Source organism: Schistocerca serialis, chromosome 4 (genome assembly GCF_023864345.2).
Source record: "Schistocerca serialis cubense isolate TAMUIC-IGC-003099 chromosome 4, iqSchSeri2.2, whole genome shotgun sequence".
Taxonomy (NCBI): Eukaryota; Metazoa; Arthropoda; class Insecta; order Orthoptera; family Acrididae; genus Schistocerca; species Schistocerca serialis.
In genome coordinates, this window is record NC_064641.1 from 245338474 (window position 1) to 245358627 (window position 20154).

The window sequence follows — 20154 nt, forward strand, 5'->3', positions numbered from 1 at the left end:
AGTTTCGAAAATGGTATTAAGTAAATAATCTAGAAATATGACATCCCTGTATTTATTGCTCCAGTAGGGACCACAAATATGAGATGCAATTAATTTCAGCGTATGGAGACATACAAGAAATTGTCTTCTAATGCTCCATACATGAATGGAACAGAAAGAAAAATATGTGGTATAATTGGAAGTACTCTCTGACACATACTTCACAGAGGTGTGCAAAGCATGTGTCCAAGTAGATTTGGAAGTAACCTGCCACTATAAATTTTAACATCAAATTTGTGCCTACTTGATTTCATATTGCTAAATGTCATACTTTTAACTTTATTCCTCTGTCATTAAAAAGAGAAAATGTTTCTGTACTAGAACAGGTTTGTTCATATTGGAGAACCTCTTGATAAGTTTTAAAAAATTAGGGAAGGCAAAGATACATTATTAGTTTCCAGATTTGATTTTATGTCCACCTTTTCAACAGTGGAACATTAATCATCTTACAGAACAATAAGCTATTTTTGTCGGTTTGCTAAAGAAATTTGGCTTTTATTAACCTTTCCCACTGAGGCAGTCAATGTATTTGAAACGAAGCCACACTGTTGGCTAGTTTCAACCGCTCTCTTCATTTCAAGTGCGCGTTTTCATCTTCTAGCACATATGGCATTATACCATAATAAAGAACCAAAACGTGAGGCAATATAGTACTGGTACTCCAAGAAAATTTAAGTCCCAAAAACCACACTGAAAAGCTTAATATCAGGTCGAGGTCTACTTCATTGGGAATCTGGACCTGCGTCATTGTAGCTGCACAAGCGTGGTGGCGCCTGTTATCTGGCGCTCTCTGGCAACCACTGAAACAAACATGTTTCTAACATGTTGCGGGAAAATATTGCAGATGGTGGTTTGAAGAGAGTTACTTTCAAAGTAAATTTCCTTTCACAGAAGTTGGACTATGTGCAAGAATGTATGATGAATTTCTTAAATCACAGAGCATTTGTCTCTTATTTTAAAACAACTCTTTGGTGATGAGCCATTTAGAGGAATTTCGAGCCCAGAAGATCAGACATATATGTCGTTGTTATGAGTAAATTGATGTAGTACTACGGGAAGCCCTCTTTCCTCTCTGGTAACTAATTTATTTGGGGAAAACTTCGAGGACACGTCACGGGACTCGACTAAAAATTTTGCTGGCACATTTGTGTTATATATCCTAATGTGTAACATGCGCAAAAAGATTAACATTATATATGAAAGCTCAGCTTCTCTTGCAGTATGTGGAACCTTTGCTTTTCTAGTAGCAACACTACGTATATTAATGTAAAACATTAACTTTTCCAGTTTGTGTATTCGCACTAGTTAACAGTGATGTTGCTATTGGCTGCCCTATGGTCTGAATATGTGCTGTCATCGGCTGGCGAGATCACATGACATGAACTATGACTGGCTTACAAAAGCACATCACAATCTCGATTTCAGTGGTTCGGAAAGTAACGTGGTGTTTGGTGGAATTCAAATTTATACTTTCGTAATAGAAAAATATGCAGCGTACATGTTGCTGCCTATCAAAGATCTTTCCAAAACATTTTTCTTTCCCTGAGTTTAGTTTTCTAAAGCGCCGGGAAATTCTATGCCTGTGTGTAAAAACATAACCATTCAAGAGATTGATAAGTTTTACAATTCCGATCAAAAATCTACTGTCATTTAATATGGACAAATGTGTTTTCACTCGGGAGAAACTGTATTTTTAACCAGGAAAAATCTGGGAATTTTTTTTCCTTGTCCGTGTATACACTCTGATCATACTCAATCACGTATATGGCTGTGATATATAAAACTGCAGAAATAAGCCAGTTTCGGATGTAAATCTTGCGAAAGGATCACTTCAGAAGTTGTTCTTTTCAGCACCACTGGAAAGAGCACACTTTTCTCCACTATAAATGTCTTGTTGTATCTTAAAGTTGATTCAGCAAAGAGGTGAAAAGTAAGGTTGAACTTAAAAAGAAAAATTGCTCCCAGTATGCAACCATTGCAAGATGTCCATCTTGCCCAATGCATAGTGCCAGGTCAAGCAGCAGTGGGATTGGCAAACTGATGCCAAGACATAGAAGATGAAAGAAAGCTACAAGAAGATGATTTGCAAATGGCCGTACTTTAGCTGGAACTTGCCAAAATCACCAGTTTTAGCCAGTGGGTTTCAACCACACTCAATTAGCAGGGTTTCAAATGACACAACTAGTTTTGTGACCTCGGTTTATCAATCAACTGACACCAGTGTGGTTTTAGTGTCATTTTTAAGTCTTATTCCTGGCCAATACATTGCTTGCATCTACAACAATCGATGGTGAATTGGTAACATGTCTGAAGTTGATGCTGAAGAACACGGTGTCTTAGTGAAATTCATGTACCCTTTTGGTCCAGCTCACACCATCTGTTGGCCTTAAAGTGAAGATAAATATTGGATTCTTGAACAGCACACTATCATCAATATTGCAGCAATGTTTGATAACATCATCATGCCCATCTTGTCTTTGTAGCCATACATGGTCACTACCAGAATAGGGACAGAAACTGACTCAGCTAATGGTTTTTAACTGTTTGAGCCATCAGATTCCCAAGACTACCATGGCTATTTGGAACACCACCATTGGTCTACCAGTTATCGTTCTTGCTTGTCTTGAACTTATGGGTTCAGCAACCTATACAATGTTGCATGCGATTATAACATATTACACATGACTTTTGTTGAAATTCAATCTCATAATTGGCCCCTTTGGTAAAGTGACTTGTAAGATGCAACAGGATGTTGCTAGCACAGAAAGTTGTTCTCTTTCCAGTGATGCTAGAAAGAATAATTTCTGAAATGGCCTTTTTGCAATATTTGCATCAGAACGTGCTCGTTTGTCTTGATTTTAAATTCGATGCCATGTTTGTAATTGGGTATAATCAGAGAAATAATTAACTAAGCAGAAAGATACGCTAATAGTCATTTCCCATGCACCATTAAGAATTGTGCAAAGTTGTAGTACCTTTGTATTTTTTCTTCTGTAGATATCTGATCCCAAAGATGGTCAAAAAATCTGTAATATTTTCTCTGCAGGTTTTTTGAGCCACTTTAATGTTTTATGATGGCTCACAAAATGCTTTACATGCTGCCACACTCTATTTATCTGGTTCACAGACAAAAGTTACCCAAGACCTGAAAGTAAGAGTTTCCTTCTCTCTTTTGTCTTGCTATGAAAGAACTTCAAACATTGGGTTTTGTTTGTTTTTCAAGCACATTTGTTGAAAAGCCATCCAAATAGAAGGTCACTGTTTCTTATACACTTAAATCTCGTAATTTAAAATTTTGCACAGATTCAATTGTAGGGCAGGTCTACATGCAAAGCAAATTTCAGGAAAATTTGAAGCACAAGGCGTGTGAAGCTCATGATCACTTGAGATGGAATGACCATACAGCAAAATACCAATCATTTCTAATGCCAGTACTGTGTTGATTATGATGATCTTTTGAATGATTAGAGCAAAAAATGTGCGTGTCATTAAATATTAAGATTTGCAAACATTAGTGCTTGTCCCAAAAAGTTGATTGATACTATGAGAGATTACCGAATTCACAGTTTCAACTAGAATGCTAGAAAGCTTAAACAGTAGTTGATTATGTAAGCAGTGACTGGTGAGAAGAAGGGAAAAGTTCTTGGTAGCATAAAAGGCACGGTCTTAGCTTTCTTAGAGGATGATGAATTTAGCCAAAATGAAAATGCATTAAATAGAATGTTGCGTGTAAAAACAACAAAACTTTTTGCAGAAGCCATACTTCATTGACAGATTAAAGAATTAACTACAATAATTAAATATAAAATGCACATGTTAAAGTGAGGTTTGCAAATCTTTTAGCAGTTGCATTTTCAAACTCAGTTTTTTCTAACCTTGTCCAGAAGGTCTCCAAAACAAACATAACTTTTCTGGTAAAAAACATTGGCACTTTCTAATGAAACAAAAATTAAGAAGTGTGATTCATATTATTTGAAACTAACTGGCAGATTAAAATTGTTTACTCTACTAGAACTCGAACCAGGACCTTTGCCTTTTTTGGGCAAAGTATCTACCATATCGTTCTGTGATAATATTTTGCAGCATGACATTAATGCACAGATTTCATTAAAAATTGATGGCATGTTTACATAGCAATAATTTCTAGAATACTCACAAATAACTGCTGGAGTTTAGTAGAATTGGTGACAAGGGTAACTTGCGTGCAGAACAACTGAAGGTCATTCAGAATACTTTGCATATACAAAAATTATTGCTGTCACAAAATGTTCAAAAAATTGTAACTGATTTTTCCACAACTTTCATCTTGCATAGCATGAAAATGATGAACGATTCAGCTTTGAAATTTTGTCACTGCAGTGAGCACAAAAATGTTTGTGTCTAATCCAGACATATCACCTACATTACTACAATTTTTAATTTTAAGCTGGCTTGCATGTGGCCTAAACTCATAATACATATTGCGGCCCTCTACTGGAAACCTACTAAAACCGTGAATTACAGGAATCTCCCTATTGTATGGGTGCTGATTGTACAGTTTCTGAATTATTGATTCCTAGTTTAGCAATCTTAAAAACTGAAATGTAATGTATTCTGTTGTAATGGGGACAAATATTTTTGTTTAGAATATGGCGTTAAGCACTTGACTCGTATTTAACACTGGAAGACGATGTAAGACCAAATCCCACCATCAGATATCTGTGAAATATGTTTCCAATTTTTCCCATTTTATTTCAGTTAAATATGGGGACTATACTCTTGTAACATATCCATGGTCAATTTCTGATCAGTATGTTTGCCTTGACCTTTCCCTAGGAGCTGAAGGTCAGTAATTTTCAGTACAGTGTTTCAGATATACAATATGTAAGTAACACAGTGGGCTTTCGAATTTGATGTGTAGCATGTTTTGTTAACCCAGTAAATTGCAGTTTCTGTTAAAAACAGTGTATTTTGGAATGTGTGTTTTCTGCTATCCCTGCAGTCTTGATCTGTATAAACCTAGGTAATTGGGACGGTGCTGTATTTGTATCTTGGGCTCAAATTTAATTTTACTCTACATGGAATATCTGTGCAAAATTTCTCTGAGATTGGAGATGGTTGAGTGGAGACCACAGATCCACATTGTGTCTGTTAATGACTGTTAAATTTATTTTTCCTTCACTAATATTTTTCCTTTACTAATACAGCCATTCACACAATTTTGGTCATTTTGGTAGGTCTCAAAAGCACTCAGTGAGGAAATTCGTCGTTTGTCTGTCCTTGTGGATGAGTTCAACTTACCATTTCATCCAGAACAATTGGTTCTCAACGTGTACAAGAAAGAACTGCATGCTCATGTGGAAAATGGACTGGGTAGCAATCTTCGTGCACGGCTTTCTACAGCATTGGCCATGAACATTGAGAACAGTCAACGAGAAATGACAGGTTTGTCTCTTATGTTCTTATTGCTTTGTTTTGTTAAAAGCTGTGACAGTAATGTAGCTTTTATTAAGAAAGTATTGCCTGAAAACTTTGGCCGTACTATTTGGCTTGGGTACATATTACCACAAACAGTTACAGTTGTGTAATACCTAATATTTGTTGTGTAAGGTGTGCATCTTGAATGATTTTTCTTATGTACTATTTTTTAATTAGTTTTACTTTTCTTATGTACTATTTTTTAATTTGCTGGACAAGTTGGATGACAATATATAGGCTTCGAAGGGAGATGGGAGACAGTAAATAAAATAAAGTAACAACAGACCACAATAGACATGAGAGAAATCTTGGAGCCCATATTTAAACAATCAAATATTTCTGAGATTTATAATGTTATTTAAAAAAGAAAACGTCTAGTGTGCATAGCATATGTTAAGATTCCTCATTCTTACGTCTTAGGCAGAGGTTGGTACGCCCTAATTGAAAGAGAGGGGAACCTCTTGTCTGGATGGAAAGTTCACCGATACAGTTTGTTGAAATACCAATAAAAATTAGTACAAAGCTACAGCATGCCATGCATTTGTCATGTGTCACACTGCTTACAGCAACCTTTAGATGGAATAAATTTAGAACTGTTTTTTGATCTTTTAGTATGTCTAGAAGGAAATACATGTATAGTTGTCTCATCTAGTCAAGTTAATGCACAGATCATGTTGTGACCCTACAGCATGAGTGTGTGTAATCAACCAGGATGTGATAAAAGTGTCTCCAAGGCCAGGCCAGAGAGGTTTGCCTTACAGCCTGGGCAGATGTCGCAGTAAGCACTTTGCTTCGTGCACAGCAGCCCAGTATAAGCCCAGCACACCAGGCCCTAGGCACCACTTACACTTATTTGCTTATTGTATACTCACCTACAGATGTGTTCTATAATTATGAGACATTGTACTGTCCTGTATTCATGTAGTGTTATTGTTGATCTCTTCATATAGACACAGAATAAAACTTGGTTGGTGATTCCTGATATTGTATGTGAACAACATTACAACATACTTCGCAATGAGTGCAGTATTCTGTTGTGTGTTTAATTTCTTTGGTTCAACATACAGCCAACATGTCAGTAGAAGAAGTTGTTAACTCTCTTGTTGAAAAACAGTGATCTCTCATTGACCAGCAGCAGGCATTGGTGAACAACGGCAAGCTCTCACCGACCAACAGACACACTCTCCTGGGCAGTAAACAATTTGGCACACCAGGTTTGACACAACCCCACCGTTTCTTCTGTACGATGACTGTGTGGAAAATTGGGAAGCATATGAAAAGTGCCTCCGGCAACATTTTCAAGCTTCTGGAGTCACTGACCCCAATTTGTGTAAGGCTCTTGTCATAGATTTCTCCTCTCCTTTTGTGTCAGCTTGTTCCCACTGCTTACATTGAGTTTTACTGTTATCAAAAGTGGCTGCAAAAGTTGTACAGAGCATGGGCAGCAGAACTTCATGGGCTGAGCCGACATTGATGGTTTGTTACTGAGGCCCACCAGAACTCGGACGCTATTTGATGGTTGGTGATGCTATAATACCCCTGGCCTATCATTGATAAGTTCATGAATGTGCTTTACGGTGTGAAGTATGTGTGATGTTAAAAATGCAAGTGGACCCAGGCACAGCAGTGGCTGTGTTAAATTCTCAAACATATGTTGCTCTTGGGTGTCTAGCATTGTTCCCTGTATCTCAACATCTGGTGAGTTACAATAAAGAGCAAATACTCTTTTTGGGACACTTATCTGCTTGCGTACTGTATAAAGCAGTTGTTCAGCCTTTGACCTTTCTAGTAGTGGATGATGTCAACACTGAGAACTTATTTGGGTTAGGTGCCTTTTGGATTTTCTATTTCAGATGAAATGCATTTGGTATTGGATCAAATTCTGCACCAACAACTGGATGCACTCTACTCAGAACATTCCTCCCTGTTTTCTGAAGCTCTGTGGTGTGCAATTAAGTTAAAGGCTCACATAACGATGAAGCTGACGGCGTGCCCCATTTCTTTTCATGCCCACCCAGTCCTGGTAGCTTTAGGGAGCAAGTCAAATTGGAACTAGATCAACTTAGATCCTGTGTGTTATCACGCCTGTCTCCTCTAGTGAATGTGTGCTGCATTGGTAATTGTCAAAATATGTAACAGCAGCATTTGGTTCTGTCTTGATTTTAAAGTTGGGTGCTTTAAGTACTTCTCTGATATTGTGGTCTCATGTTCCTCAACAGATGAACACTTCATACCTTTTTCATGGTGCTACTGTCAGTTTGAAATGTAATTTGGATAAATCACAATTTTTCCAATCATATGTCATCCATCACAGTCAAGCCTTTATGCCAGCATGTCAATGCCATTAGAGCTTTGCACATCCTACCAATATCAAAGAGTTGCAGGCCTTTCTATGAAAGATTTTCTACTACCATAAAGTTCTTGTTGGTGCAGTCACATTGGCCCAGCCACTTCATGTTCTCTTACATGAAGATGTTCCTGCCACCTGCGAGTGGCTTTTATCCTGTAAGGTCAAAATTACACTTGGCACTTTGCTTGGTTACCTTCCAAGCAGGCCAACATCTTTTTTAGGCCACTGACACCACCCAGTATGGGTTTGGGGCTGTTCTTGTGCACAAATATACAGAATGTTCCAAATGCCCTATTGTGTATGCTTCCAAAACTGTGAATCAGGCACAACAGTGCTATTCACAGATAAAAAAAGAATCTCTTTCTATTGTGTATGCCCTCAAAAAATTTTATGTTTTCCTGTATGGTTGTAAGTTTCATTTGATTACTGATCATTAACCTGTTTTGTCTTTTCAGTCCTTCAGCATCTTTATCAGACAGAATGGCTTATTGCCTGCAACGCTGGGCTCTGTTTTTGTCACGCTGTAACCAAGAGATTCATTTCTGACCCACAGCAAAATACACTACTGCTAATGCTCTGTCACGATCGCCAGTCAGCCCTGATCCAGCATTTGATCAGACTGAACCGTTGTGTTTTCATTTAGACGTCAAAGTCCAAAAAACTGCAGATGATTGTCCCATTACCAGTTCTTGGATTTCAGTGGCTGCCATGGCTGATCCTGTCTTATGTCAAGGTTGTTCAGTTTGTCCACCACAGCCAGCTGGATAAACCACTGGGCTGAGCGTCAGATCCTTTGCGTAATTATTATGCTCTCCCCTACCTCCTGTCTGTTCTTGATGGTGTACTACTGTTGGCTACTGAAGAGTCAGCACCCATGGTTGTGATTCCATCCACATTGCATTGGGACATCATGCACCTTCTCCAGCTGGACTAGTGGGGTGTTTCTCTTAACAGAATTGCTGGCCCCCCTGCCACGTGTTTTGGCCAGATGATAATGAGATCATGCATGTTGTGACAGCCTGCCTGCAGCATGCCACCCGTTAGGTGGCACCATGGGCCTCTCTTTCCCCTAGGCCTCTGAGCATATTCACCATGATTTTGCAGGTCTGTTCCTTTAACTCCTGTTGGCTTCAAGTATTTGATGCTTTCTCAAAAATTTCTTATCTGGTTCGTTGCCCACCCACATCCATGGCTGCAATGGCCATGTGCCTCTCAAAGATTTTTTTCTTTAGAAGGATTGCCGTATATGCTTGTGATGGACCACGCTCCACAGTTTTTGTGTTGAGATTTTGAAGATTTTTGTACAAAGAATGGCAATCAGCATATTATGGCTCCTACCTTTCATCCCCAGGCCAATGGTGAGGCAGAGTGACTGGTCCATACATTTAAAACTCAGGTGAAAAAATAAATCACTCAGTCTTCTCCCAAGAAAGCCCTCGATAGGTTCTGGAGTTCGTATGGTTTAACTCTAGTTGGCAACCATAGTCTGGTGAAGTGTCTTCATGGCTGCTGGCCCTCTACATTGCTCCATCTGCTCTGGCCCATACCTGATGACCAGCCGGCACCTGCCAGAAGGTTTGGCCAGCACTCTTTAAGTGGATACCAGTGGTCATCCATCGTTGTTGAGGCCGCCGCTGTGATGGCTTGGTGTAATGACACTATGACCACCTCCCCCCATGCTTGAGTGAACATGCACTGCAGAGCCCTCTGGCCCCGCAGCTGCCTCCACCATCTGCACTGGACCCCGCAGCATGATACATACCCCCTCCATCTCGTGTGTTGTGTTCGTTCTGGGTGTTGCCACCACCGGGTGGAGTAATCAGTGCTGTGCTGCCTCCATCTCCACAGCCCCTGTTGCCACTGCTGCCAATGTCACTGTCTTCTCTGTTGCCTCCATCACTGTGTGCCTGCATGGATATGGACATAGATGCTGTGCCTCCATTACAAGTGCTCCTTTATGGTCTCTTGGGAGAGTGGGTGCCAAGCCCATCCACACCCTTTGGCATTTCAGGCTGTATTCTCTTGTGACAGCATCTTCTGATGAAGATATGAACATCTCCAGAGTGAAAACTTTTCCCCAAGGGAAAGGAGCATTGTAACCCGATAGAGTGAGCACACGTAATCAAACAGTACGCACCGCCATTGACAGCCTAAAGAAGTAGGCTCGCATAGGCACAAATGGCACAGCAAGTGCTGTGCCGTGTGCAAAACCACCTTATACAAGCTGGTGCACCAGTCCCTTAACCATATTAATGTTTATGCTTAGCGGATAGACTGTGCTTTAATGTATTCTGTGGTTAAGTGTGATTTACTGATTCCTACCTTACTTCTTGTCTTGGTGTATCCCTTCTTGTGGAATTGGAATAAAGATTGGTTGCTGAGAATTCTGATATTGTGTTGTACAATGTTACATAGTATTAGTCATTGCATTTTCATGAAGCCAATAGTTCCTGTAGTTAGATGTTCAAAATCTGTTATTTAATAATGTGTTACAGATTGTAAATTGCTTTTTCTTGTTTTGACAGAAAGAATGTCATCGCTCCTTCCTCCAGAGAAAAAACAAGTATCATTAAGTGTCCTACCCCGTAGGGAACCTTTTGAGATACTGTATCGGCTCAATTGTGATAACCTGTGTGCAGATTTTCATGAAGATCTGGAATTTCGGTTTTCATGGGGCATTACAGCATTGATAAATAGATTCACTGGCAAACAAGGACATCGAATTGCATTACACAATTATGCTCACATGGTATGTTATTCTGCCTAAAATACATGGATGAAACTTATTTGTATTTGTTCAGTGACATGTTGTTTTGTGTTCATAACTTAAGCAGTACCTGAACTATGACAATATCACAAGCTATGTTTGGTAGGAGTGCAGAGTGCATCTCAAGTATTGAGATCATGTGCTCGCTTGCTGATAGTAAAACAGTATGTTTGCTGTGCTCTTGAATTTTTTAAAATACTCATTATGTTGGCAATGTTGTGATTTGTTTTGCATGTTTGTCTACTATAAAACAGATTTTGGAAATCATTTCTGTGCAGTTGCTGGACAGCCGGTTAATTTGAGAGTGCTGCAAGCCAAGGGCAAAAAATTCTGTGTAATCCCTGTATATACAGTGACAATCACAATCATCAATTGCCATTCCACATGCACTGCTGGCTAAAGGCTTCCGCTAGACTTTCCCATTATAATGCTCTTTTTCTATATGCATGTAAGCTGGTTCTGCATGTACCCAACCTCCATTAAGTCATCATCTCATTCCTTTCCTTATCTCTTCAGTCCACATGCCATCCAATCAGCTGACTGTATATCCTGCCCAACTCTGTTTAAGTTCATTACCTTAATAGCTACATCTTCCATCTAGTTCATATCTTGACCCATTTATTTGTTTTCGTGTGTCTCCCAAGTGATTCTGATAATGCATCTCTCCATTGCTCACTGTGCAACAATCAGTTTTTGAATGATTTTCGCATTGAGAGATTATGTGTTACTACCATAAGTAAATAGTGGTAATACACGGTCATAGTAAATTTTCAGGTCGTCCTGCAGCATATAATTTGTTTTGAAAACTGCATTCTTTTGTTGTTCGGCCATTTATTATCTTCAGCTGATTTGAAAACAAAGACTTGTCAACTTCATTGTTAACTGGTACTGTTTTCTATTTGATGTATTGAGATTACACACAACTTCAGTCTTTTTTTGTAATTGATGTTCAGATTGACTATCAAACGTACTATATCAAGTTCTTCCAGTCATTGTTGAAGGTATGAGGGGCATCAATAAAGTAAGTTTTCCTGGGGCTGTGAACTGCTATTTGCAGGAAGTGTTGAACTGTTATTCAAGATATTTACCACTTGAATTCAGAAATTTGTCGTACTGTGGGACCAACTTTTATATCCTGGTGTCATAGGAGTGTGCCACCTGGGATTGGAACCATTTTGTGACCACCATTTCTGCTTCTCAGTGAGCTTGAAAATACTGACTCTGATTAGACGAGAATTTCTTGAGGCTCCAGACCAAATGTAAATCATTGGGAGTGAGGTCCAGTCTGTAGAGTGGATGATCAAGCACCTCCCAGCCAAAAATTAGTAGGAGCGTTGTTGTTCATGAAGCGCTGTGTGGCCGAGCATTGTCATTTAACAAGACAATACCGACACTAAGCATCCTGCACAACTTGTTCTGAATGGCTCATCACAAATGCCACATCGTTTCACAATAACACTCGGAACTCACTGTCTCACCCCTGGTCAGGAAGTTAATGAGGAAAACTCCCCGTCTGTCAAAAACCAGCTCCCACAGCATCATAGTCTGCATGTATTTTGTCTCGCAGGTAGAGCCACAGTGGCAGTAATGCATTAACTGCTGTCTGGTTTCTGAATTATTGTATTATGGAACCCATGTCTTGTCAATTAATGATATGGCCAAGAATGTTGTCACCATTGTCATTTTACCCATCGTCATCATTTTACCATGGCAGAAAAGTCGAAACTGCTCCCATACACTTTGCTTTGTGTTCTGGAGTCAGTTTCTTTGACACCCACCTGGCTCACAGTTTCTGGAATAACAGGTGCTCCATGACAATTTTGTGTGACAAGGAGCGGCACCACATCTGTGGGAACTGAGTGTTCACAGACAAGCTTGCCTGTAGTAATGGATGGCCTCCCACTATACTCCTCGTGATGAACATTTTGGCAGCCTGCTGCAAAGTCTCTACACCAGCAATGTACCATCTGCTTGCTTATGACATTAGGCCCATAGGTGTGGCTCAGTTAATGATGAATTTCAAATGGTGCCATGTTCTTTGCATTCGAAAACTGACTGCACTTCATTTACAGTGGGTAGTAGAAAAAGAGCCTCCTATTTCAGCCTCTGCTGTGAGACCTTGGGAAATGCGCCATGCTGTGCCATTATTCTGTCACACACACATGGTCACTTTGTGCAACATATGGTTTGCTGTCGCTAGGACAAGTGGGAAACTTACTTTAAGGACATGCCTCATACAGTATCATCCACAAATCAGAGGTGCTTGAGATATGTTCCATTAATATCTATTACTTCATCACTTTCCCACTTTAAGAACACGATAACTTCCTTTAGGATGACTGAGCATAGTTTTTATGATATGGAATCTACTTGCCAGGTTCATCTTCCAGATGTGAACTTCTCAGTATCTTGTTAAAGTCTTAATGCATCCTGTAGCATTGACATGTGTATTCTTTTATATAATAAGATTGGCTGAATCAGTACATCATTACCGATAGGCAGTTTATGCAGATTTTATTGAAAAATATTCAGAAACTTTCTCAAAACTCATTTACTTCTGAACAATGTTATTTCTGCATTCCGTACTTTTGTTAACAAGTTACAAGAGTTCCGTTGTGCTTTATCCATATTTAAAGCCAGCCCATTTCTTCACTTTATTAAAACCCGGTGTTCCTGTGATTGGCGATAATTTTAGTGAATATCTTGTACAATACTGTGTATAATGTTTTGTCTTGATTGTCTCCTGTCTTGCAAAGTAATACAGTTTTACCACTATTCCAGTATTGCATAATTGTCCTCCTCTGGATACATTATGTAAATACTTGTGTTTACCATTGAAAGATTAGAGCTTTGGTGACTGTTGATGCAATATATATTCATTTTTATTAATCAGTCCCAGTCATATGTTCTTTACACTGGCAGTATCTGTTTCAATAGTTTTGGCACGATCGGATGGACTACAGTAATAATAATAATAATAATAATAATAATAATAATAACAACATTGTCACTTTAGTGGGATCACAATAATTGAAATAAGACAAATAACTTTTCAGATATAAAACTGGAACACATTGGTAGTGCTGCAAGAACTCTGTTACCTTACTCCACCACAACTGTTCTATGAGAAGTCCTAAAATGTAGTTTCACATGTTAAGCACATGAGCAGCCAAAACGCTGCTAGTCTTGGTCTGATTCTGTGAAGATTGGTGAGCTCAGTATAGCTAGTCTCCCACATTCAAGCAACTTGTATATTTTGTTCACTATTGGTATATTCATTTTGTGAGTTAGTGTTGAATAATGTTTGTTAGTTAACTTTTTGCTTAGATAAAAAACTACAATTCTGATAATTAAAATAGATCTGAAGGTTAGTAAAACTAGCAGTTGCATTTTTTAAGATGGTTGTACCTTACATAATTAATCATGACCAGCACAAAAGAGTTACATGCCTAGACAAAACACACTCGGTATCATTTGTGGGCTCTACAGGAAATACCCACAAAAGCACAAATAATTCAAACATTTAAATTAAACACAAGGGCAGAGTAACTTAAAGATAGACAAGGTCAAATGGTAGACTGAAATCCACAAAAAAAGGCCGTAAAGGCTCCACAAAGTAAGATAGAAAACAAACTTCTACAGATATAATATTAAAAATGAGAATGGACAGAATATAAATTCTTTCTACATAACAGTATTGCCTCGTGTGACGGCTTGTACCAGGAACACCACCACAGCAGTAGCTTACTTTCTGTTTCCAGGTAACTGGTTCTTAATCATGATGTGTATAACCCAAAATACATGAAAACATTACATATATGTAATGTAATATTACAAGTAACATTAGGGCATTGTAACTATTAGATATATAGATAATAGAGCAAATTTCCAGAAAGCAACATTATTAAAATAAATCTCAAAACAGTTTACGATTTGTTTTATGATGAAATTCATATTGTTCATTAAGAATGGAACTTGCTAACTTTTTTGCAGTGCATATTTCTACTAACAAATGTGCAAGAAACTACTTATATATCAGAATTTGAAAATTTCTCAGAATCGGATGAAGGGGGCATGCCTATGTAGCTGGTTCCTGGGGGTGTATGGGGAACTTGTTTGCAGACTAGTGCCTGTCTGTGAAGGCCCTGGTGAGACCTTCAGTGTAGTGGGCAAGTGTGTTCTTGCCACTACAAATACACTGTCCCCAGGTGGCCTGGTTGTGTGGGAGGCGTATTTTTGTGTGGAACGGATGTCATCCTTTGAATTGCATGTACTGCTGGTGGTTGCTCCTCCCTTTCTCTGCTCCCAATTTTGCACATCCCCCCCCCCCCCCCCCCCCCCAGCTTCCTGGCCCCCAATTTCCTAATTTGCGCCTGGCAGTTGCATCGTGCTACCATCCAATCCCTGTCTGCTCCGCCTGACAGCAGTCCCCCACCCCTCACTGCCATTACTCCTTCCCTGCCACATTCCAAATTGCTGCTTTTGTTCAGTGTGAAAGTTGCATTCCAGTCAGAGCTGCCAGAAATAGTGGTCGTGTGTGTGAGGTGTGCTTTCTTGTGTGAATGAATGTGTTTTCTTTTCTACAGAAGGCTTTGGCTGAGAGGTAAATGTTTAACAGTCTGTTTGTTGTGTCTGTCTGCAACTCGACATATCATCTTCATGGTGAGTTCAGTCTATTGTTTTCCTAATATTGTTGATGTTCCGACCTGGTCTTCCCTCTATTTATTTATTTTTGTTCTCCAATAATCTATTAAACAAATCGTGTTTTTCTCCTCATCTGATCCTTCTAATGTATGGATTGTACCATTTCTGCTTTCGTATGCTAAGTTTCTCACTGAAGAAATGTACTGTAATTTATGTCCCTTTTTGCATTAAAACCCCATGATACTGTCTTCTAGTAACACTTATTGTGATTTACAGGTGTTATTAGTATTCATAGAGGTGTTCTACTTCAGCATCAAAATGTGAAAAAGTGCACCTTCTGTGCATAATTGTCCATTTTCTGGTACATTTCTTTCAACTCTTTACTTAGTAGTAATATGTCATCTGCATATGCAAGACAATTGAAGTTACCATCCATCTCTACTCCAGCCCACTCCTGTTGCCTACATTCTTTTGTTACTTTCTCTAAGATGACATTGAACAGAACAGTTGAGAAAGCATCCCGTTGTCTGAGGCCTGTCTCAATCTCAAATGTTTCTGGTGTGGCTCCTCAGAAATGTACTGCTGCCTTTGACCCTTCCACACAAGCTTGCACTATTCTCACTATCTTCTCAGGGATTCTGAAGTCACGCATTGCATTGTATAGGCTATTCCTGTTTATGCTGTCATATGCATGTTGAAAATTGATGAACAGGCTGTAGATATCTTTATCATAATCCCAGTGTTTTTCAAACAATGTCTTAGTGTGAAAATGTGATCTATTGTTGGTCGGTTTGGTTGAAAGCCAGCTTGGTATGACTTTATGTTGTTTCTCTGTGAATGGTTGCAATTTTCTGAGGATAATGATGGCCAGCACCTTGTATGTTACATTCAACAAACTGATTCCTCTGTAGTTACTGCATTTCATTTTGCTTCCCTTCTTGTATATTGGGCATATTATAACCAATTCCATTCTTTTGGCAGTGCCTCCTTTTCCCATATCAACTGGATCAGTTTAAATATCTCTAAGTGTAAGTTCTCACCTCCCTCCTTGATTAATTCTGATGTTATTCTGTCCTCCCCTGGGCTTTGTTGTTTCTGCGTCCTTTGATTGCAATCTTCACATCTTCTTCACTAACTTCCCATTCTTCTTCACTAACTTCCCATTCTTCTTCGTCTTTTGTTTCCTCTGTAGTGTTTGTAGGTAATATCTAATCTTGGTCTGGGCGATTCAACAGTTCTGAGAAGTATTCTTTTCATTTTTCTACAGTTTTTTCCTTGTCATTTATCAAGTTGCCATTCTTATCTCCAATGTAAAAAGTTGGACTTTGAAATCCACATTTCCGATTTTTTATGTATTGGAAGAATTGCCTCGAGTTCTTGTTTTGGCGCTCTGCCTCAACTTGTTCTGGTTAGATATATTCTCTTTTCTGCTCTTAGGATTTGCTTAGTCTCCCTCCTGATGTTGATAAAATGTGCCCTTTTCCACTCATTCTCCCTGTCAGCTAGCCACTTCTCCCTCATTTTCAGTAGCCTACTGGCATGCCTCGTTGAACCATTTCCTCTTCTTCATTACCTTCTTTCTTTCCAGTGTATCCTCCGCTACACTTAGTACCGTGGACTTTATTTGTTTCCATCTTGTTGTTTTTGTATTTTTTATCAAAGAGTTTTTTTACAGGATTGGGCTGTTAGCCCAATGCCCAACCCTCCTCCTTTATCTGGGCTTGGGACCGGCAGTGGCTGTTGCAAGGCAACTGACCCCAGGCGGAGTCACAAATAAAGCTTTCGGCCATTAAGGCCTTTATCGAAAACAGACAAAACACACACACACACACACACACACACACACACACACACACACACACACACGTAAGGAGGAGGCTGGAGCAGGGAGGGGTAGTATGGTGGGGTTATTGGACATTGAAGTATGCAGGTTAGACGGAGGGCAGGGGAAGGGTTGGGGGGAGGGGGGGGGGGGTGAAGGAAAAGGAGTGAAGTAAAATGTCTGGGTGTGATGGTGGAATGATGGCTGTTTTGTGCTGGAATGGAAACAGGGAAGGGGCTGCATGGATGAGGACAATGCCTAACAAAGGTTTAGGCCAGGAGCGTTATGGAAACATAGGATGTGTTGCAGGGAAAGTTCCCTCCTGCACAATACAGGAAATCTGGTGTTGGTGGGAAGGATCTGTATGGCACAGGCTATGAAGCAGTCGTTGAAATGTTCAGCAACAGTGTGCTCTACTTATTCTTGGCCACAGCTTGTCGGTGGCCATTCATGTGGACTGACAGCTTGTTGGTTGTTATGCCCACATAGAATGCAGCACAGTTATTTCAGCTTAGCTTGTAGATCACATGACTGGTTGCTCAGGTAGCCCTGCCTTTGATGGGATGGGTAATGTTTGTGATCTGACTGGAGTAGGTGGTGGTGGGAGGATGTACGGGACAGGTTTTGCATCCAGGTCTATTACAGGGGTATGAGCCATGAAGTAAGGGGTTGGAAGTGTGGGTTGTGTAGGGATGGATGAGGATATTGTGTAGCTTCAGTGGATGGCGGAATACCACTTTGGGGGGGTGGGGGGTGGAAAGGGTAGTGAGCAGGACATTTCTCATTTCAGGGTACGACGAGAGGTAATTGAAACCCTGGCAGAGAATGTAATTCAGTTGCTCCAGTCCTGGGTGGTGCTGAGCTATGAGGGGAATGCCAGACTTTGGGAGGTGGTGGGAGACTAGAAAGATAAGGTACATGAAATTTGTTTTTGTAGAAGGTTGGGAGGATAATTACGATCTGTGAAGGCTTCAGTGAGATCTTCGATGTATTTCGAGAGGGACCACTAGTCACTGCAGGTGCCATGACCACAGGACTTCTTGGTATGGAATGGCTAGCAGCTGTCAAAGTGGAGGTATTGGCGGTGGTTAGTAGGTTTGATGTGGACAGAGGTACTGATGTAACCATCTTTGAGGTGGAGGTCACCATCTTGGAAGGTGGCTTGTTGGGTTGAGTAGGATCAGGTGAAGCAAATGGGGGAGAAATTGTTGAGGTTCTGGAGGAATGTGGATAGTGTGTCCTCACCATCGATCCAGATCGCAAAGATGTCATCAGTGAATCTGAACTGGGCAAGGGGTTTAGGATTCTTAGGTTTTTAGGAAGTATTCCTCTAGTTGGCCCATGAATGGGTTGGCATAGGGTGGTGCCATGTGTGTGCCCATGGCCATACCCCAGATTTGTTTGTAGGTAATACCTTCAGAGGAAAAGTAAATGTGGGTGAGGAAGTAGTTGGTCATGGTGACTAGGTAGGAGATTGTTGGTTTGGAATTCGTCAGGCATTGGGAAAGGTAGTGTTCAATAGTGGTAAGGCCTTGGGCATTAGGAATGTTAGTGTAAAGGGAGGTGGCATCAATAATGACGACGAACGGAGCACTGTATGGTAAAGGGACAGGAACTGTGGAGAAAGGGGTTGGTATCTTCTATATAGGAGGGTAGGTTCCAGGTAATAGGTTGAAGGTGTTGGTCTAAGAGAGCAGAGATTCTCTCTGTGGGGGCACAGTAACTGGCCACAATGGGGCATCGTGGATGGTTCGGTTTATGGAATTCAGGAAGCATGTAGAATATAGGAGTTCAGGGAGTGGTAGCAGTGAGTAGAGAAGTGGACTCCAGGGAGAGGTTGTGGGATGGGCCTAAGGATTTTAGTAGCGTCTGGACATCCTACTGTATTTCTGAAATGGTGTCAAAGTGGCAGGTTTGTAGGTGGAAATATGTGACAGCTGGCAGAGTCCTTCTGCCAGGTAATCCTTGCTGTTGACAAAAACAGTGGTGGAGCCTTGATATATTTTGTACATGATAAGCTGGAAATTCAAGTATCGATGGTTTTCTTTCTTTCATTGTTTCCTGTTCTGTACTTCCTCACGTTTCTGATAAGAACGCCATGTCCTTCATATATCTCAGTATGAATACTTATTTACCTTGTGGTCCTTGTTTTATTTATTATTATTATTATTATTATTATTATTATTCTTTCAGGTACCGCGTGACATTCTTTCTCCATCAGAGACCTTGGATGTTGCACAGATAAAATTTCCTACTAACCAACCAAGCGATGATTGGTCTATCCCATCTAGGTTACTGATGGCATCCATTGGTTCACAAGGCACAATGGGTGGGCTTCTGGTTGCTGGGTTTGTAAGTAATACACAAATAATTATTTTATTTTTATAATCTAGGTAGGCTTGGCGTGTGCCTCACAGAATTTGTAACAGAATGTAACGTGCGCATTGAAAGTTTTCACACACCTGCATAATTATATATCAGTGGAAAAATATAAAATATAATAAATGTAATATATTTAATAATACAATATAATAAATATAAAATAAATAAAAATATAAAAATATTTGCACATTTGAAGATATTACGTATTACTTCTTATAAGATATACTGTTGTATTCATTTGTTTTCTATTGCTTTTGTGGCTTTCTAGCAAATATTTGGTTCATTTTGTCAAACAGAATTAGTGTAACTTCCTGACAAGTTAAAACTGTGTGCCGGACCGAGACTCGAACTCGGGACCTTTACCTTCTGCGGGCAAGTGATCTACCAACTGAGCCACCCAAGCAAGACTCACAGCTCGTCCTCACAACTCCAGTTCTGCCAGAACTTCGTCTCCTACCTTCCAAACTTCACAGAAGCTCTTCTGTGATTCTTGCAATTGCCCATGAAAGGCAAAGGTCCCAAATTCGAGTCTCGGTCCGGCACACAGTATTAATCTGCCAGGAAATTTTATATCTGCGCTCACTCTGCTGCAGAGCAAAAATTTCATTCTGGAAACACCCTACAGGCTGTGGCTAAGCCATGTCTCCACAATATCCTTTCTTCCAGGAGCTCTAGTTCTACACGGTTCGTAGA

General features: G+C 39.9%; 1 protein-coding gene across 9 annotated transcripts in view; it reads left to right on the plus strand.

The window, feature by feature from the left end:
- Positions 1–20154, plus strand: part of LOC126473643 (transmembrane GTPase Marf) — a 180187-nt gene that overhangs the window by 143756 nt on the left and 16277 nt on the right. For all 9 annotated transcript variants that reach the window (XM_050100836.1, XM_050100834.1, XM_050100837.1 and 6 more), the window contains 3 exons: positions 5256–5463; positions 10372–10595; positions 19273–19431. In XM_050100836.1, coding sequence (XP_049956793.1) covers positions 5256–5463; positions 10372–10595; positions 19273–19431 — 591 coding nt within the window. The remainder of the gene's footprint in view (positions 1–5255; positions 5464–10371; positions 10596–19272; positions 19432–20154) is intronic.